General features: G+C 47.0%; 1 protein-coding gene across 2 annotated transcripts in view; it reads right to left on the bottom strand.

Annotated features, from left to right (window-relative positions):
* Positions 1-3,510: 3,510 nt before the first annotated feature.
* The window catches only part of GATA4 (GATA binding protein 4), a 54,153-nt gene continuing 36,483 nt past the window's right edge, over positions 3,511-21,180 (bottom strand). Inside the window, exons 3-7 of one of the 2 annotated variants that reach the window (XM_030312717.1) lie at positions 14,147-14,316; positions 12,298-12,423; positions 8,827-8,914; positions 6,589-6,737; positions 3,511-5,352 (exon numbers count right to left, since the gene is read on the bottom strand). In XM_030312717.1, the coding sequence (XP_030168577.1) occupies positions 5,170-5,352; positions 6,589-6,737; positions 8,827-8,914; positions 12,298-12,423; positions 14,147-14,316 (716 nt within the window). In that variant the 3' untranslated portion in view covers positions 3,511-5,169. The remainder of the gene's footprint in view (positions 5,353-6,588; positions 6,738-8,826; positions 8,915-12,297; positions 12,424-14,146; positions 14,317-21,180) is intronic. The other variant, XM_030312721.1, reaches the window with a different exon arrangement.

The following is a 21,180-nucleotide window of genomic DNA, read 5'->3' as shown; positions in this document are numbered from 1 at the left end:
TAGAAGCCACATTGAGGAAATCTGCAAGGTGAGCTACACCATGAAGCTACTGTCAAGGATGTCAGAGAGACAGGGAGAAAACAGGTGGATTCCTAAAAGTGTTTCTAACCCCCATCACTACAGCAGTGCTGGGGGGTGCTTGGCATACAGCAATGCCTTTAGGATGAAAAGCATATGAAATGGCATTGCCTATCACTTTGGCAGAGAGTCCTGCTTGTACGCCTGTTTAGAATTCTCTTATGTCAGTTTTTTCTTACTACATCTGTGCCCCAACTCAAACGTCTCAGATTATCAAGAACCCTAGGAATAACAGATATTTTCAATTTTTTATTTGCGTTCTAAGGAAAAGAACAAGGGAGGAATGGCGAATCTAAGTGTTTTCACATCTCTAATTACAATCCATTTCATTTGAGCAAATCCATCTTAAAGAGGCAGCACAAGAGACAAGTCATTGTAAGAGGGGTCTACTAGAGTTATCCACTAGTACTGTTTACTACTACTGAGCTGCTTCTGAACCGCTTGCAATCAGAAATTCACTGCTTAGAAACCTCCACTGCTCAGTGATGAGAAGAGCAGGTGCATCTGTTTAAAAAAACCTCTTCTAAACCCAGGGTGGAGGAAGTCACATCTTTGTTTCTCAGGTGAACCAGGGCGACCACAGCTGTACAAGAGAAGACAATCACCAGAGAGCAGGGAGGGGTTGGAGCGTGCATGATGGGAGTCATGTGCAGGGTGCAGGGGTGGGGGGTGGGGGGACATCTCATTTATCACCCTTCACTCAGGAGGAAAAGCTCCCTGTTCGCATCCATCTGAAGACCTCCCCAGTTGGAGCCTGCAATCACTTCTACAGCCTGGGCCCAGGAGCTGTGGGTGCCTTGCAGGCTTTTTCGGATTCCTCTGTTCCTGGTAACCCATAACACAGCTATCGATCACCTCTGTAAATCTCCCAGGCTTCAGCCAGAAGAGTGAACAAGCAACACACAGACCAAAAGAAAACTGACTTTGAGAAACCAGGTCTGTTTTAATGTCACCTTTGCTTGGATTATTTAGTTCTCCTTGTTACAGACTAGTCTGTTTGCAAATGCCACGCCACAGCCACTGGAGGGGAGATAAGAATCACACTCGGGCCAGCACTCTCCAGGAGGCCAAGAGTGAAATGAAAGCAAGTGCCCAGGAGGCGGGGAGAGCTGGACAAGACTGACTCCACTTCCCAGGCTAAACCCTGAAGCTCTGAGGCTGATCCTTGGTGATGGGATGATTTAAACCTGTGTTATGACATGGCATTTTGGTGGTCTAGCTTCAAGCAAGCCAAGGATACAATCTGAAGATTAGCCTCCAATGTCAGAAAATGATTAAAAAGCCAAAAAACAGTCACCTCCACTCCAAAAGCAGCTTTCCAAATGGCTATTTCTCATGCAGTCGGTATTCATGTATGTCAAGTTCTGGGGGCTCGAGGGGTAGGAGGCTCATCCAAATAACCTCTACCCCAGCTCCATTAGGTGCATGTTCAGGGACTATAAATGTATTCTCACTATTGTCAACTGAAGTCAAGTATAATCACAGATAAATGTGCTACCAATCATTCCCCTAAAGGAATTCAAAAGTCAAATATTAAGGGAGCGCCTGGGTGGCTCAGTCGGTTAAACGTTCAACTCTTGATGTTGGCTCAGGTCATGATCTCAGGGGCGTGAGACTGAGCCCCACATCAGGCTCTGTGCTGAGCATGGAGCTTGCTTGAGATTCTCTCTCTCCCTCTACCCCTGCTCACACTCTCTCTCAAAAAAAAATTTTTTTAAGTCAAATATTAAGGATTAATGCTCTCCCACCATTAATTTAAACTGTGCTTCAAAAGGTTTTATCATAAGGCCCCCTGGGTGGCTCAGTGGGTCAAACATTTAACCCTTGATTTCGGCTCAGGTTGTGATCCCAGAGTCATGGGATTGAGCCCCATGTTGGGCTCTGAGCTGGCAGTGTGGAGCCTGCTTGGGATTCTCTCTCTTGCTTCCTCTCTCTCTGCCCATCCTCCGTTCACGTGCATACACACTCTCTCTCAAAATAAATACACTTAAAAAATAATAACATAAAAAATAATTAAAAATTACAAGACCGTTTTGTCATAGCAAGAGGTGAGACTCTAGGGGAAGGTGAAGGATTTTGTAACCTGGACACAAGCATTGTTGCTTCACTCACCACACCAGGCCAGACACTTATTCTAATGACACCATCGTTGCTAGTGACCAACCCCCCGCCCCCCACCCGCCCCAATCCTTCCACACCAGCCACTTTCCGACCCTCTGGGAATTGCATCCTTTAGAATATCCTGATTGGTAATAATTTGACCTCCTCTGAGAATGGATTTGATTTGGGGAAGCAACCAAATCCAGTGAGCAAGGAGGCTGAATCTAGCTTGATTATACCAACTAGGATGAAGCCCAAGTTATGACTATACAAGGAATGAGGTTGATCCGGTGTTGTATATAATTCTGTTCTGAAAGCCATTCCTAAAGAGAAGTGGCAAATGTCTTCAACAGAGACTTCATTGTCAGAAAACATGTGCTTCCCAGCATAAATCCTGGTAGGTTTTATTTATGGTTTTGAATCTCTTTTGTTACTCTTAATTGTTAGTTATCTGCTCCTTGTCTTTCTGAATGGTAGCTACATTTAATAGGTTTGGCTATTCCTTAGCAAATTTAAGAGCTTTTCTGATTTTATGTAAAATAATGGTTGTTTCCATTTTTTTCTTACCTGCTCAAAAATAACAGGGGTGCTGTGAAAGGTCAAAGGCCACCAGTTGCCCAGTGGGTTTGGCATAAGCCAGTTGAGAGAAGGCAGAAGGCACCATGAACAGTTCTGAATGCGGGCAGGTTTGCTTGTCTGGGTCCCCTTCCACAGGTACTGCGTCAGAGGGTGGCCTCAGGACCACTGCCCCCACTCCCACCCCGTTTTTAAGATGAAGCAATTCTGTAGCTGAAGATGGTGAAGACAAATGGAAAAAGGAGAAGATTTCCTCTCCTCTCTAGAAGCTTGCTTGGATCAAACCATAAAGGAGAAGTGGAAGATGGCAAGAACAACTCAGGTTGACCCCCCAGGACATGTCTTAAACCAGGTGGGCTGGACAGACCACTGCCCTGCACTCTACTCCATGCCCCAGCCCCTGCTGGCCCCGAGGAAAGCCCTACAAATGGCTCCCTTCATTGGGCAACAACTGTTGGGCCATAGGAACTTTAATTATTGAGGGCTGGTTGGCCCAACCCTCTCTTGGGAAACCAAAGCCTAGAGGTTACCTGTCAAAGTCTCAAACTAGTCAATAGCAGGGCTGGGATGAGTGTTCTTTTCACTAGCCACCATCACATACAGAGGAAGTCTTGGCCAACTGCCATAAATGACTGAAGGGAGAAAACGATTTTATGCGGCCTGTGAGCAGATCGGCGAAGGGGCCTCCGTGGCTCAAGATTGCCTGGCAAAGGGCAGCATCGAACCTCCCAGTAATGACTTCTGAGGGAGGAGAAGGAAAAGAGGAGTACAGATAAATTTATTAGTTAAATACTGATTTTACAGCCATTTCACCTTAAGACAATGTTAACAGGTTTGTGGGTCAGGGAAGGTATATGAGGGTGGCCTTCATGGAAGAAAGCAACGTAATGATGATTAAAACAGAATCTTGGTTTAAAAATATTCTCTGCTACAGCCAGTAGGATTTTGGGGTTGGGAGCTGGGGATTTGGGGGGGAAGATGTGGTAAGGCCACAGTCAGCTACAGGTCTGTTGACGATGAGGACGAGGAAGGAGAAGTCTTTGCGAGGAGCTCCAGCATCTCGGGCAGAAACGGCAATATGAAGAGGAGAAGAAGGCCAATTCCAGGACAATACAAGGGCCGGACACTCCCTCAAGGCCCACCCTCAGTGTCTTCTCTTATCGGTTGTTGTCTTTCCATTAAGTTTTTGTCATGTTGTGTTTGTTTGCTTTGAATGTATGTTGCAAGATCTCTAGCTTTTTGCCTCCTGGACAGAAGATGTCTTCTGGGGAAAGGATGTAGGTAGGTGCAGGGGCTCCGCATCCCTTGGATGAACTCGGCCTGCTGTCTGAACAAGAGACACAGCTCCGCAGAACAAGAGGGTCGTCCACGAGATCCAAGCACAAGAATTCACGGAAACCCCCTGCCCACCCCCGGGGCTGGTGTCCACCAGACACGCTCTTCTGAAGGATCTCAAGTCTTAGGTGAGTGTTTGTCAAACTCGCTTTAGCAGCAGAACTTTTTTTGTACTTACTTGGGACCCACCTGTGTGTGAAGGGGTGGATGAAGGATTTGGGGGGACAGGCGTGGGGGAGGCTGCTGTGTGGCTAAGCTGCCAAGCTCTTGTTTTGTGGAGGGAGAGACATGTTCAAGCTGAAGGCAGAGCTGAATCACTCAGCAGTGGAAGGGATTTTTATTTTCAGAGGCTTTGGGGGTGAGGAGAAGGAGCGGAGGCTTGAGCCTTGGGTCAGGGAAAGGAACTTGGGGGAGGCGAAGTTCCAAGTTGCAATTTTGCCCAAGCCACACGTGGCAGTGGGTGAAGTGGCCCTCTCCTCCATCTCCCCCACGAAGCCCTCAGTAGCATGGGCGCTATACGCAACGTTTCAGGAGCCAAGATTCGGTATTGAGGAAAGCAGGAGTATGCCAAACCTGAAGGGGGAGTGCTGGACAAGGGCAGCAGCTGCCCGGAGGGGCTTGTTGCATCCAAATTCAGGCTGGACCAGGGGTCCCAGAGCCTTCACCCACCCTCAGAGCCCCGGTGCTAGGAACACCATGGAAAAGCCACCATCTTAGGTCACAGTGGTGGAAAGGCAGAGGAGAAAGATATCTCGTCTCTTGTAGGGGAGGGGTAGGGCGGAAAATAAGAAAGAAGTCTCTTACTCCACAGAAGGGACTTAAATGTGCTTGTAGTGAAGGGTGGGTTCTTCCAGATCAGAGTCTGGGTTCTTTCCAGTCGCCTACCCTTGAAAAGGCATCCAATAAAATCCAATACCCATTTCCCCTAAGCCAAATTGTCAACTTCAAGTTTCTTCCCGGTTGTTCTTCTGGAGTTATTCCCCAACAGAGCAGGCTGGCCCCTGGGAGCCCAGAGCCTCATCTCTGCTGTCCTCCAAGTCCCAAGTCTGTGCCGAAATCTGAGGAGGGAAGGAGGTGACATTATGCAGTGATTATGTCCCCATGACTGTCAGCCAAGGCCAGGCTGTTCCAAGGGTCCTGCTTGGAGCTGGCCTGCGGTGACTGGCTGACAGAAGATGCGTAGCCTTGTGGGGAGAGCTTCAGGGCCGAGAGGACTGGGTGGATGGAGGGCCCGTGGCCAGACATCGCACTGACTGAGAACGTCTGAAAACAAAAAGTGCAAGATGAGCTCAACAGAATCACTCCTGAAGGCTCAGGAGGAGAGGTCTGGGCTGGAGAGGGGAGCCCTGGTGCACAGATGTCCCCCAGCTGGCTCCCACCCCAGGAAAGGGATGAGGGGAGAGGGCCCTAGGACAAAGGCAGGACAAGACACCAAGCAACATTTCTCTCTGTTTTTCCTAACCCCTGTGCTGTGGGAACCAAAGGGTCTGTGTGATTCACCAGCTTCTGAGCACTGTGACCCAGTAGAGGTTTGTAGATATTCTGGTTTCTCAGATGGCTCGGATAGTTACATGAGACATCTTCCACAATCTTATCACCGTCAGAAGAGGTGATCCAGATCCACGCCAATCTTATCCATGCCCAGAAGAGGTTCCTGGCTCTCCTGGTCCTATGGGACCCGGGTTCTTTACCCTGACAGTAAAAAGCTCTTTAGGACACAGACTCCCTCAAGTGCATGCAGACGACAGATCAGAGTTAACGGTAACCAAGCTTGGTTACTGCTTAGAAACCGTAACCAAGCTCAGAACTTCCCTAATCCCAAATAGGGGAACCAAAGAGGGAAGGGGTTGGGGAGTAGGAATGCCATCATATTTGAAAGAGGGAAAGGACAGGACCACTGACTCATCTTCTGGACACACGTGAAGCTGGACCTGTAGCCGACCCTCATTAAATGGCAGCCTGCCTGTGACCTCCTCACCAACCCCCTGCCCATCCACCCTGCCCTCCCCACAGTTTCCACACCTCTGCCCACGCCAGGAGGGTCCTCTTCCATCCCCTCCCAAACTTCAAAGAGAAGGTCACACCACCTCTCACTTAGGAGACAGACTTGCTCAGAAAGCCCATGCGCCACCTCCTAGAACCTTCTACAGTTGTACCTCCCTCCCCCAAAGCATGCAGTCTGATTCAGGTTGTGGCTGTGCCATAATGTGTCCCTCCCCACTCCTGGTCTCTGAAGGTCCTGGCACAGAGGAGCTGCTAATCAGCTGTCTGTTGTAGTTGTACGTCCAAATCACTGTAATGTGATCAGATGTGCTGAAATAGACCCTTGTGCAGATAGCCCCTATAGGGCCTCAGGTGGGACCCCAAAGGCACCAGGCGGCTCCTGCTGCCACCTGCTGGGGCCCTGCTGAAGCGCGTGTTCCAGCGCTGACCCAGCCACCTGGTGGTCTGAGGTGTACTATCCCACAGGCAGCCCTATCTCCCTGCCCAGGGACGTACCTGGGCCATGGAGCTGCTATGCCCATGGTAGGCCGATAGCCCGGGCTCTGTCTTGATGGGGCGCATCTCTTCGCTGCTGCTGGTGGCTGCGTTGCTGGAGTTGCTGGAAGCACTGGTGGCGGGAGGAAGGCTCTCACTACCCGAGGGACCTAAAATAAGGCAGAGTCAGGACACCTAGACCAGGGACAGGGGCGAATGGATGGTGGTCCTTTGAGACAGCCAGGGTAGGTCTGTGCTAACAGCTTTATTTCTATTTGCTGGGGAATGAAGCAGGTCCCTTCATCAGGGCAGGGCGACAATTCTCAAAATGGGACAACTGAAAATATCAGAATTTAAGCGACGGGCTCACCACCTCTTATTCAAACCCTTGAGACTACATGTTTCAGGACTCAGAAGTGTTTGGATTTTAATACTGTATATTATAGAATACTCCCAGCGGAGTCTGAGACAATACTCCGTAACTAAGCACATTAATTGTTCTACAGCAAAACATGTGAATATTCACACATGGGATAAATAAAGACTATAAATAGCCTGAGTCTGTTCAGATTAGGTTTTGCTGCCCAATCTAGCTCCCTACACTGGGAATTTTGGATAGGGGGGCGCTGCTCACCTGAACCAAATGCTTGCTCTATCACTGCAACATGTAAAGAGGTGAAGTTACCTAGGGGAATGTGCTGTGCTTCTAGAACAGTGTGAACACAGGGAGAAAGGCTGAAGACCACTGGCATGAGACACAGAAAATAAGATGTAATAATAAATAAGATCTAAAATAAAATACCTAATCAGATATACTGCCAGAAGGGGTAAGCCATGGTTGAATCTGGGAAAGGAGGACTTGGGTCATGTTCTCAGTAGTGGACAAGGAAAATTTATCTGTTTGTCATGCCTTAGATTAGAAGATAAACTTTCCACTGGATCAGCCGATTTATTTTTTCTGCAACGGCAGCATTTCCCAGTGAAATCTTTGATTTGGTAGCAGTACTGAAGAGGGAATGCTCTTGATAGGAGCATAAGTAGTCCTCATTCTTTTTTTTTTTTTTTAAACGTTTTATTTATTTATTTTTGAGATACAGAGAGACAAAGCATGAACGGGGGAGGGTCAGAGAGAGGGAGACAAAGAATCTGAAACAGGCTCCAGGCTCTGAGCTGTCAGCACAGAGCCCGACGTGGGGCTTGAACTCACGGACCGCGAGATCATGACCTGAGCCGAAGTCGGCCGCTTAACCGACTGAGCCACCCAGGTGCCCCTAAGTAGTCCTCATTCTTAATCTAGAAACTGAAAAGGCAAAGTGGCATACTGGACAGGATATGGAGCTTGAAGTGGAAAAACCTGGGTTTTAAGTCCAAGCCTATCCACTCACAGCTGTATGACTCTGGTTAAGTCACTGCCTTCTCTGAGCCCCAGTTTGCTCATTAGTAAAATACAGATAATTGGTCTCAAGGGGGTCTTTAAGGACCAGGGAGATATTAATTGTAGAGCAGCTTTCTAGAATGCTAAGTAATACATGATGTTAACTATACTTTGGCTTACAAATCAATCTGTGGATTGAAATTAATGGAATCCTGTCCTCCTAGATCTCTGTTATCTCAAAGAGAACATAATGGAGCTGAGTTCTTGAGTGGCCGCAGTACCAAAGATGGAGGGACCAGTAATGTTCTTTTTCTCTCTGGCCCACAACTGGTCCAGCTGGCCCAGTGCAGCCTTTGCAACTGGAAAGAATTGTGCAACTTGATTTGAGCCTGCTTCAAAAGCTCCCAAAATTTTGCGTGGTGATGTTACTTTTCACTGGGTTATCATTCTCTCCTGAATAGCTGGGATGACGCTTTTTGTGTGTCTCGCGTCCATGAAATACAGCCAGACCAACACTAAACCATCCTACACACCCAGAAAACTGATTGGGAGATTAACACAACAATCTGCACAACCTGAACCACAGGATTCAGCAGGTACACGACACGAAGAGCTGAACTTGGGGAGCAAGAAGCCCCGAAAGGTAGGGAACCCCTTTTGCGGGTGGAGAGAGGACGGAGACTGGGGAGGGGAGGAGCATACGGGAAAAGCACTCCTCCCCAAAAGCAGCTGGAGAGAAAGTGGAAAATTGGAAACAGCCGCAGGGACTAAACTGAATAGCTGGGATGGACAATGCTATCATTATGCCTTGGTAGCCTGAGCTGACGCACTAATACATGATTTTTACATATTCCAAGAGCCACTGAGTTCTTGCTTTTACTCACCTGCTGGTGTCTTAGATTTATTAAGGTTCTTGGGCTTCCGTTTTCTGGTTTGAATCCCCTCTTTCCGCATTGCAAGAGGCCTGGGGACCTAGAGAGTTACAAATCAATATATATGGTTTTCTACTTGCACGTGATCTGCTACCTTATTTAAACACACGCTCACACTATGAGAAGGCAACATCTAAGCAATTCCTCTACAAACCTTAGGGCTGGGACTAAGTGAATCAGTCCCTGGAGCTCCTGCTGAGAAAGAAACCAATGCTGTTCAAATATACTAGCATACTGTACTATATGCTGTGTACTATACTAGCTCTGGAGAAATGGAAGCTTAAAGACACCATTCCTTTCTTCCAGAGCTTCACAGTTTACTGGGAAAGACAGACAAGTAGGAAACAACCAGACTCATAGATGATGTGGGGGAACAGAAAAGAAATACTAAGCTCTGTCCTCGGCCCGGGAGGAGGGGAAGAGGCACACGACCACATCAAGGAAGGCTTCGCTGAGGAGGTGATGCCTAAGTTGTGGGAGGCTGTCGAGTAGACAAGAGGCAGGCATTTCAGGCATCAGGAGCAGTATGTGCAAAAGCCTTTAGTTTATCAGCAGTATCAGGACACTGTGAAAGTGAAAACGGGGTGCTATTAATAATTATGCCAAGAAAATAGGCAGAAGCTGGTGCAGCTCAGTGAATTGAGATGTGAAGTCACTCTAAATAGAGCAGCTCTGCACTGCACTGAGTCTGGTTGGAGCAAATTGTAGTGTTTCCATGGGTGGTGGGGAGCAACCAGAGATTATGTTGGGGAGATGGCCCTGAGGCCAGGTCCTGAGATAAACTATCCGTGGGCAACACTTTTACGGCACTGACTTCTCATAAACAAGCAGTGACTGTCAAGCATCATGCTCCTGAACCGTTCACAGATGCCTAAATAAGTGTCTGGGGAACAGGCTTGCTGGGTCATCTTTCTAGTATTTTTAAACATGTGCCCTCCTCACAGCTGGTTTCTCTTAGGCCAGGCCAACCCAAATCTTTTAGTTCCTGGTCTGTGCTTTTCTCCTGTATGGGACTAATAAAGGCCATCCCTGAAATACTGAAGGAAAGCAATTGCCACTTGAGAGATTTAACATGGAATGGTTAAGAGAGAAGGGTATCAGATTACATGAACTTGAACCTGCCTTCTAGTCAACTGAGAGGTCAGTGTTCCCACCTTTGGAGGGAAGTAGCCTCTCCCCCCTCCAGCACCCAGCCCCACACTTTGGCCCACTTGAAGCCCATCCTGACTTCAGAAAAAGACAGCCCTCATGTTTATCCCCACCAACCTCAGTACTTGTTTTAAAACAATCATGGTAAAATACACATAACATAAAATTTACCATCTTAACCATTTCCAGTTGCGTTAAGTATATTCACATTGTTGTGCGGTCATCACCACCATCCACGTCCAGAACACTTCTCATCTTGCAAAACTAACACTCTGTACCCGTTAAACACTAACTTCCCATTTCCCCCTCCCCTTGGTCCACGGCAGCCTCCATTCTACTTTCTGTCTCTATGAGTTTGACAGCTCTGGGTACCTCATATGAGTAGAATCGTACAAGATTCGTCCTTTCGTGACTGGCTTCTTTCACCTAGCATAATGACTTCAAGGCTCATCCATCTGGTACTGTGTGTCAGAATTTACTTCCTTTTAAAGGCTGGATAATATTCCCTTGTGTGGACAGACCACATTTTACTTATCCATCCATGGACCCTTGGGTTACATTCACATTTGGCTCTTATGAATACTGCTGCTGTGGACATGAGGGCACAAGCATCTGTTCAAGACTCTGCTTTCGGGGCGCCTGGGTGGCGCAGTCGGTTAAGCGTCCGACTTCAGCCAGGTCACGATCTCGCGGTCCGTGAGTTCGAGCCCCGCGTCGGGCTCTGGGCTGATGGCTCAGAGCCTGGAGCCTGTTTCCGATTCTGTGTCTCCCTCTCTCTCTGCCCCTCCCCCGTTCATGCTCTGTCTCTCTCTGTCCCAAAAATAAATAAACGTTGAAAAAAAAAAAAAAAAAGACTCTGCTTTCAATTCTTTTTTGGATATACACCCAGAAGTGGGATTGCTGGGTCATATGGTAATTCTGTTTTTAATTTTTTTGAGGACACAATCTGTTTAACACCTGCATAATATTCCTTTATCAGTTTCTTTTACCATTCCCCTATTGAAGAATAAGAATTTCTTTATCCGTTTTCCTCCTGAAGGTTGTTTTTCCCCTCAATTTGCACTATTACAGTGATTCAACAAACATCCTTGATACACTTCTTTGCAGAAGGAAGTGTATTTTCTTATGAATGTTCTTAAGTATATTTTTGGCTATTTTTTTCTCACTATAATAAGAAAACATAGTACACTTCTCGCAATGAGCAGTGAATAATGTATAGAACTGTTGAATCGCTGTATTGTACACCTAAACTGAATATAACATTGTATGTTAACTACCCTGGAATTCAAACTAAACACCTAATTTAAAAAAAAAAAAAAAAGAAAGGAAACATGAAAAAATTCATGTTCATGAAGAATCTTTTCTTAGATTCATGAGACTAAGTTAGTAACAACCCCTCCCACTCCACTACCATCAATCCTGTCCCCATGCGGCGATTGAAATACCAGCCTGTTATATTTCTGACATTTTAAAACATTCTCAAACATGTGTGCACATGTACATATCTATACACGTATGTATGTGTGTATTCATTCACCCACCCATCTGTATCCGTGTGTGTTTCACTCACCCTTACTCCCATAGTAAGGAGTCATAGTATGGGGTCATACTATGTACATTACTTTGCAAATGTGTTTTGTTACTCCAGGTCAAGATATAGGGCTCTGACTTAATTATTTTTTAAACTTCTGCACAATATTTCACACTATAGTTTGTGCCATAGTTTAGTCAACCATTCCTTTAGGAGGCTTTATGACTGTTTCTTGTTTTTGCCACTACAAATACCGCAGCAATAAACAGTTCACACATCATTAGGTACTGATTCTTTTGTTGTTTTATAGACTACTTTCCCCAAAGCAGAGCTGCCAAAATCAAAAGATATGTGTGTTTCTTGTCCTTAATAAGAACTACTAGGTTAATTTCCTAATGAATACTTGCAGTAATTCACATGCAAACCAATGACATAGGAGAGTATTTCCCCAAATCCATACCAGCATTTGACTACGCTGGCACCTGATCTTGGACTTCCAGCCTCTAGGAATGTGGAAATAAATTTCCGTTGTTTATAAGCCATCCAGTCTGTGGTGTTTTGTTACAGCAGCCCCAACGGACTAACGTAGCCTGGAAGGTCCCTTCTAAATCTAGGTTTCTTTGCTAAGAAGGGAAAAATGGATTATGATCTGAAAGTTGGAAGACAAGTAAGAAGTGAATAACGGAAACAAACGTGTGGCCGCTGGTAGGCTGCTCACCCCGCCTGGCGGTGGGGTTACTTACGCCATGGAGCTTCATGTAGAGGCCGCAGGCATTGCACACGGGCTCGCCCTCGGCGTTGCGGCGCCACAGGGTGGTGGTGGTGGTCTGGCAGTTGGCACAGGAGAGGCCCACTCGGCGGGAGGCAGACTGCAACAGAGAAGGCAAACCCTTCAAGTCCAAGTAAAAGGCAAGTGCTGCTGCTTCTACTTTGCAGGGAGCACCGAGGGGCTGGCCCTAAATGGGTGGCAGGGTCAGCCATCGTAGCCCTGTATAAGAATCCCAGAGTAAGGGGGGGGGGGGGCGCCTGGGTGGCTCAGTCGGTTGTGTCTGCCTTCAGCTCAGGTCATGATCTCATGGTTCATGGGTTCGGGCCCCACATGGGGCTCTATGCAGACAGCTCATAGCCTGAAGCCTGCTTCAGATTCTGTGTCTCCCTCTCTCTCTCTGACCCTCACGCTCTGTTTCTCCTCTAAAAATAAACAAACATTAAAAAAAGAGAGAGAGAATCCCAGAGCACGGGGCGCCTGGGTGGCTCAGTCAACTTCGGCTCAGGTCATGACCTCATGGTTTGTGAGTTCGAGCCCCGCGTCGGGCTCTGTGCTGACAGCTCAGAGCCTGGAGCCTGCTTCAGATTCTGTGTCTCCCACTCTCTCTTCTGTTCCTCTCAAAAATAAATAAACATTAAAAAAAAAGGAAAAAAAAAAAAGAGCCTAGGGGCGGGGTGGTGAATGAGAACAAGGACTTCAGCTGTAGGAGAAGTAGAGTGATAGAGTGAATTCTTTTCCTAACTGTAGCATTAGTGGCATTATCAGTCATTCATCAAAGATCCCAGCAAGCACTGGGCACTGGAGGCAGAAAAGCTTTTCTCAAAAGTAGAATAAATGTGGGCTTCCAGGACCAGGCATGGGTGGTGGGTGAACAATTACTGTATTTGAATACATCAAAGACTGAATGGGCCTTGTGACCAGAGAGAAAGGGAAGCATCAGGACTTAACCCCTCTATTTCTCCCTTCCTAATATACACGAAAGCTAGTTTGTGTTGGTCAAAAGAAAATTCTACTAGAAAAGACCATGGAGCCACGAGCCAAAAACCCCATTACAAACATTTTTCCAGCCAGAGGGCCTGATACACCCTGCTTAATCTCCCTGGGCTTTGGGTTTTATCAACTGATCAGTTGAAACAGGGTAAGGAAGAGTCCACCTTGCTCATGGGATAGATGAGAAAACAGGAGATGTAGGAGGCAAGGCTGGACTGGGAACAAGGAAACCTGGGCTCTGGTTCCAGATAGGAGACTCAGTAGCCATGTGACCGTGGGCAAGGCTGTTAGCTTTTCTGAGCCTCACTTTTCACTTCTGCATAATTAAGATGTTAAAGTAGATGGTCTGGAACATCCTCGTAGCTCAAGTGCACTCTAAAGGGATGAGACATTACTATGTTGCCAACCACCCACCCAACTCCTCAACCCACTTCCTTTTCAAGAGGACTTGAAAGGGGCACCTGGTGGCTCAGTCAGTTGGGCGCCTGACTCCTGGTTCCAGCTCAGGTCATGACCCCACCCTTACGTGAGTTCCAGCCCTGCATCAGCTCTGTGCGGACAGAGCAAAGCCTGCTTAGGATTCTCTCTCTCCCTCCTTCCCTCCCTCCCTCTCACTCCCTCTCACTCTCTCTCTCTCTCTCTTTCTCTGCCCCTCCCCCACTCCTGCTGTCTCTCTCTCTCCCTCAAAAATAAATAAATAAACTTAAACAAACAAACACGACTCGAAGTCCAGAATTCAAAACCTAGGCATTTCCCACCTAAGTGTGAGCCCGAAAGCCGGGGGCCAAGAGGAGGAGGGAAGGGCAGACTCGAGGAGCCAGGCACTTGCTTACCAGCCGGCGCTGGGGCTTGATAAGGGGCCGGTTGATGCCGTTCATCTTGTGGTAGAGGCCGCAGGCGTTGCACAGGTAATGCCCCGTCCCGTCGCGCCTCCAGAGCGGGGTGGACATGGCCCCACAGTTGACACACTCTCTGCCTTCTGAGAAGTCATCAAACATGTCTACTGGGTGGAGAGTAACACAGAGGATTCATTCTTTGTTGGGGCCCAGAAATCTTACATTGGGAAATCTAGAAATAATGTCTTTTCCTTGCAAGAAGTAAAAAGATGGATCACCTCAGGCTGCCTCCCATTTCCTGACTCTGGCCTCAACCCCTGGAGTGGACAGTTTTACTCCCGGGCATCCCAGATATCACAAGGCTCTCCCCAGTCACGAGAAAAAGAAAAGTCGGGTCGCGACCACCGGCAGCCTGGATTTTCGTCCCTATCTCTCTTTCAGAGCCTGTATCCCTGAAGGTCTCACCCAACACTGAATTCTGCCCAGACCTTTTTCCTCACTTTCCCCTTCAAAATGGAGATCCCTTTCCATTTCAATTAAAAAAAGAAATTTACTCTGGGAAATTAGAAAATAAAATGTGTAAAGAAAATACAAATCATATGTAATCCTATGACTGCAAGATCACCAGTGTTATTAACATTTTGTTCTATTATATCCTTTGCAGTACTTTATATATTGGCGTATATTTGTGCCTAGTCAAGGTCAAGCTATATAACTTTGAGCCAACTGTTTTCACTTAATACCAAGGCATTTCCCACATTAGACATTCTTCATAAACTTGGGGTGCCTGGGTGGCTCAGTCAGTTAAGTGTCCAACTATTGGTTTCAGCTCAGGTCATGATCCCAGGGTCATGGAATTGAGCCCCTCGTTGGGCTATGTGCTGGGTGTAAGCCTGCTTTGGATTCTCTCTCTCTCTCTCTCTCTCTCTCTCTCTCTCTCTCTCCCCTCTCTTCTTTCTCTCTCTCCCTCTGCCCCTCTCCCCTGCTCTTGCTCTCTCTCTCTCTCTCAAATAAAATAAAACACATGAAAGTTTTTAAAAATTCTTTGTAAACTCATTTAGCACAGTATATTATCCATCATACAAATGTGCCATCCTTTATTATTATTAAACTTTTACTCAATCACTATCCAGCTTCCGATTTTTGTTTTGTAAACACAGCTCATTTGGTGCACAAATCTTAGCATTTCTGCTTATTCTTTTAGGGTGCTCCCCTAGAAGTAGAATTACTGAACCAAAGGGACTAAATTTTTTGAAATTTTGAAATCATTTTCATCATTTCATCATTTCAGTATCTGTTTGATATGCTGTATCCTGGTCTGACATGTTTTCCTGCCTACTGCATAAAATGAAGGCCTGCACTGCAAGCAACTGTGACTTAGTGTTGCTCACAGTCCCACGGGCACGTTGCCATCATGGTCAGTCTCCTGCAGTCATTGACAAACCCGCTGCATCACCATCTTTACCGTCCAGGTCTACAGAATTTGACAATCGACAAATTTCACTCCTGCCCATTTCAGTTGCCCTGGTGAGATAGGCTGGGGTGGGCTCTTATTCCCTATGATCTGTATAAAGCCTGGCTCAGAACTTCCAGAAGTCTCTCTGACTCCATGTACCTGCTTCCTATTTTGAAAAATATTTTACATCCTATCCCGATTTTTCATCCCTAAGTACATCTACCCTGGTATTAGGGTAGTTCTTGTCCTACCTCCAGAGTGGGAGTGGGATCTTCTCTAGTAACGGGGGGATATTTGGAAGGGAGGGTTTTTAAGAGCTCTCCCTCCACCAGGACCTAGCACTGAGGTTTAAGGTCCCACATTCTCTAGCTCTGTGGCCCAGCTACTTGCTCTAAGGGAATGCGAGCTGAAGAAGAGCATGGTGGGGGGCCCTCTCCTCAAGTCTGGGTATACAAACAGTCATTTGCACCTGCAAACAAGTAGCTGTGTGTCCACAACGAGTCAACAATGTGCAGGTGTGAGGGGCTATTTGCTCAAGCCAGGGAGCTGAGCACACACAGTCATGAGAGGCTATTTTTGCACCTGGGTCACACTGAGAACCCTCCAGCAAGGTCACCTGCTTTCAGAGCCACACACAAAACGGCAACTGCTGTCCACAGTTTGCTTCCCCATGCCTGGGGGAGGCAAGCAATGAGCCCGCACACCACCCTCACTACCATCACCGCCATCACAGCCACCACCACCTGCAAACTGGCATGTGCTGACCTTGCCCTGAGCCAGTAAACCCTGTTCCCTTGGCCCAGGCCTTCCCACAAGGGAACTGGGAAGGCCAAGGGAGTTCACAGAAGGACCTTCGAACAAGGAGGGGCTTTTGGCAATGTCATCCTTTTGGTGGGGATCTGCTGTAAACACTAGATGGCGCTACAGCCTCACAATTGAACCAAGACAGTCGTCTAGCCTAAACCATGCCTGGGAGTGGAGGACTTTTCTAGATCATTCTTCCAGTCCAAACCTAATGCAACCCTCTTACTCTATTTTTTTTTTTTTTTTTTTTTATCACGGAAAGAGCTAAACATACTCAAAAGTGGACAGAACGAACTCTTAATTAATCATCAGCCAGCTTCCAACAAGCTGTGGCCAGTCTGGTCTCATGTATCTCTCTACTGACTTTCCTCTGTCTTGTATAACTAAAGAAAATCCCAGACATTCTACCATTTCGCTCATAAATATTCCAGTATGCAGCTCTCACAGATAAAGATGCACTCTCCTCCTTTTAAAGATAGGCAAACCAGCTTCTTTCCTATGTTTTAGTTTATCTAAAGAAGCCTCTACAGACAAAAATCTCATAATCTGTTCTCTCTTTTGGAGGGGAGATGTCCTCTTCTCATCACACTGAAGGTATTACATGCAGGGACAGAATGTCATTGAAGGAACCATCCTTGAAATTATAGGTCTCTTGGGTGGTGGTTACTGGCCTCATGCTGCACTGAGACCCCAACACAAAAGTTTGCCTTAGAAATTCCTTCACATTTGCCTCACAGAATTGGTTACACACTTGAGCAACTATTTTACTAGCCAGGGAAAGGCACTGGAGGTTGGCAAATAACGTATTTACCACCAACAAATGTTTACTGAGCATCGGCTTTTTAAGCCCTCTGATAGATGTCACAGATGCTAAGAGGGAAACTTATTCTCAGAATGCTAATAACCTAGTTGGGCAAATTGAGCCAAAATATCGATAATGGGTAACAATATTATTCAACTCATATTCAGAACATACCTTAACCTAACTGGGGATTTGGATGGCAAATACTTCTTGCCTAGGGTAGGAAATGCAGAAGTCAGACCCAGATTGAAGGGTCAGGTGTTTACAACGGTAGCCAAAGGAAGAGAATGGATAGGAGGTCAAGGCCATGCTTCCTAAAGATATGCTCTCAGACATCCCATGTCTCTCTACAATCCACTACACCTCCAAATCTACAGAGATTTCCATATTTTCTACCAGAAAGTCTTGTACCATCCAACCTACTCAATAAGATGTTATAAAATTTTAGATGATTATTGCAAAGACAATGTAACAATAAAGGAAAAGGCTTACCCTGCATGTTAAATGAAAAATGCAATACACAAAATGCCATATCCATTGTGATGGCAGCTAAGCCCACCAGGAAGGAAGTTTTTCTTGGGCCAGTTATTATGATATGGGCTTTTCTTTCTTTTTTTTAATTTAATTTTATTTTTTTAAATTTTTTTAAATATATGAAATTTATTGTCAAATTGGTTTCCATACAACACCCAGTGCTCATCCCAAAAGATGCCCTCTTCAATACCCATCACCCACCCTCCCCTCCCTCCCCTGCTCCATCAGCCCTCAGTTTGTTCTCAGTTTTTAAGAGTCTCTTATGCTTTGGCTCTCTCCCACTCTAACCTCTCTCTGGGCTTCTCTTTCTTAAAAATGCCATTCTGGGTGGCTCAGTTGGTTAAGTGCCCAACTCTTGGATTCAGTTCAGGTCATGATCTCATGGTTTCATGAGTTCAAGCCCTGCATCAGGCTCTGTGCTACCAGCACAGAGCCTGCTTGGGATTCTCTCTCTCTCTCTCTCTCTCTCTCTCTCTCTCTCTCCACCCCTCCTCACTCACACTATCTCTTTCTCTCTCCAAATGAATAAACTTAAAAATTAAAAAAACCCACCATTCTGTAATGTCATATTGTCTATTTTTAAAAACCTGATTTAAAATAAACAAAAACAGGGGTGCCTGGGTGGCTCAGTTGGTTAAACCTCCGACTTAGGCTCAGGTCATGACCTCACAGTTCATGAGTTCGAGCCCCAAGTAGGGCTGTGTGCTGACAGTTCAGAGCCTGGAGCCTGCTTCAGATGCTATGTCTCCCTCTTTCTCTGCCCCCACTTACTCTCTCTCTCTCAAAAAATAAAATAAACATTAAAAACAAAAAACAGAAAACAAAACCAGAAAAATTTTTGATCATGTTAAGCAGCTCCCAGTCCACTATGGGGGTGGGGTGGAGGTGGGGACTATTCTCTCTTGCATCTGACACACACACACACACACACACACACACACACACACACACACACACCCTACCTGGGACAGAAGGAAGGAGAGAACGGAGTTCAAACCTTGCTGCTTAGTAGCCAGGCTGCCATAAATAGGAGGTAATAGGCAGTGAGGGAGCCCCACACCAGCCTGAACATCTGGCAGCATGGACCCTGGTAACAACCATCTCTTATTCCTTCATTAGAAGTGCACTGGGGGGTGGGGTGCCTGGCTGACTCAGCCAGCAAAGCCTGCAACTCTTGATCTCAGGGTTGTGAGTTGAGCGGAGAGATTACTTAAAAAATCTTGGAAAAAAATTAAGAAATGCACTGGGTGAAACTTCCCAAAGGGCCAGCAGGCGGTGGTCTGAAGCCAGTTTATAAGCCAGATTTCCAAGGGCATAGCTATGACCTTCACTTATGAAAGCCCCACCTACCCAGTGCTGAGCATCATGGGAATGGGTCCAATCACTTAGAGGGCAGTGGGAATTCAACTCTCTCGGAAGTGGGTCAGCATTACCCCACGTTGGAGAAAAGACTTGTAATAATAGTTGTAAAGTACTTTGCAAATGAGAGGCAAAACTCACAACAATGGCTGTAAAGTGATTTGTAAACACCAAATGAGATAACAATGATGGATGATTGTTAGGTTTGGAGGGGTGGAGAAGGAGTGGGAAGGCCAGGGACAAATCTTCAGGAGGGATTTTTGCAGGAGGGAGGGGATAGATAAAAGAGCTAGGAGATTTGGGAATCTGACCTTTTCTCAAACCACTGGGGCCATGCTCAGAATTGTAAACTGTGTATCACTCCCAGACTTGACCAAGTTGGAGGCTGGTAGGCAGGGAACGAACTGGCAACGTGGTTCACAGGGGACACTTATGAGGTCACAAGGCTGCTGTTCATAGGCAATAGTAATTAATGACTCTTAGCAATCAGAAACACAAAGTGAATTGGGTCCTAACCCCGAGAAAGGGGATCTAACTCCTCACCTCCATCCATGACCCACTTCAGAAAACATGGTTTTTAAAGAGGGCAACAAACTCAGCCTGATTTCGTAGACATCCAATTTATTATGGGTGTTCCTAGGAATCACTTCTCCCCAAGTGCCTGAAAGAAAAATGTGGGCCAGGAGGTTGAAGGATCCCACCCCTGACTTCCCCACAGAGAACTGACACAATCAAAGACAAAGGCTTCGACCTCTCCCCTGACCTGCTCCATCCATCTTGGGGAACCCACCCACAGGCAGGGCTAAGCAAGCCAGGGCTGGTGAGAGAGGGTTTCGGCGGCCTCCATTTTGACCTCAAACTTTTTAGTTGGATTCTTCTTTCCAGCTTGTCTCCAGACTCAGGCAGAAGACCCTGAGGGTAACGCATCCCTGCTGGGAACTCAAAGGACCCCCTCATCAGGGACTACCCTCAGCCAGCAAGACCCTGCCCAGGACTGACTCCAAGACAGCGATCGGTCTGACTTTCACTGCCCACCTGCACAGACCCACGGACCTTTGCCCCACGTTTTCCTTATATAAACCTGGAAGTGTTTTCAGCACTTTGGAGACCGCCTTTCAGATGCTAGTCCTCTGTCTTCCTGGGTTGGCCTCACCGAAAGAAATTCCTTTCTGGTTTTGCCACCATTGGTCTCTCTGCCTCTGGATTTTGTCAGTGGGGAGTGGCCAAACCTGCTCTGTTTGGGGCCCCCAGAGTCAGGTGAACTTGCACCCCCGTGCCCTAGATACACTGGGAGAAAGAAAAAAGGAAGAGGGAGAGGGGCAAAGTAGGAGGAACAAGGAAAAGGAATCAGAGGTCGGGGTCATGGTTGGCAGCACTAGGTAAGCACTGCCCGAAAGCTGGCTTTGTCCCCCAACTGCCGGAGGTCAAGCTCAGGCCGGTGGGCACTGCCACATGAATGCCAGCCCACCGGGTTGGTGCCACAGAGCCTGGTTCTGCTCTGCTGTAGAGGTGCCCCTCAGGCTTCCGTCTTTTGAGGGATTTCTCTTGCTAGAGAAAGCTGGGTCTTGAGCCAGAGCCCATGTTGAGCCCCTTCCTTCACCCTCAGATGCGGAGACTATCTGACCTCAGGCCCTCCGCTGTTTCCGTGGGGGGCACTGAAGCCCCAAACATTTGCCATCTGTCTACTCTACTGACCCCTGTAGCAAGAGCTGGACATGGAGATCTAGCAGACACAACTGGGGCAAGACCCCTGCCCAAAGTTGTTTTGGTCTGGCTGGGGATACACAATTCAAAACAAGGAATTCTATTAAATGTGACAAACTGCAACGGCACCTAGGCTCTTTCACTCACCCCCACCTCTCCGCCCTCCGTTACACATCTTTAGCTGTCCTAGATCACTCCACAATCTGAGGAGAGAAGACACATAAACACAATGGAAATTGCCCATGCTCTGGGCAGCCATTCAATGCGACAAAACTACAACCAGAGGGGATCCAAGGCCTGGGCGATGCCAGAGGAGGTACCTGTCCAGAGACTTCCCCCAGAGCCAAAGGGGCTTCAAGAACAAAGTCCCTA

Source organism: Lynx canadensis, chromosome B1, assembly GCF_007474595.2.
Source record: "Lynx canadensis isolate LIC74 chromosome B1, mLynCan4.pri.v2, whole genome shotgun sequence".
Lineage (NCBI taxonomy): Eukaryota > Metazoa > Chordata > Mammalia > Carnivora > Felidae > Lynx > Lynx canadensis.
Note: the sequence above shows the minus strand (reverse complement) of the source record. Positions and strands in the feature narration are given on the sequence as shown.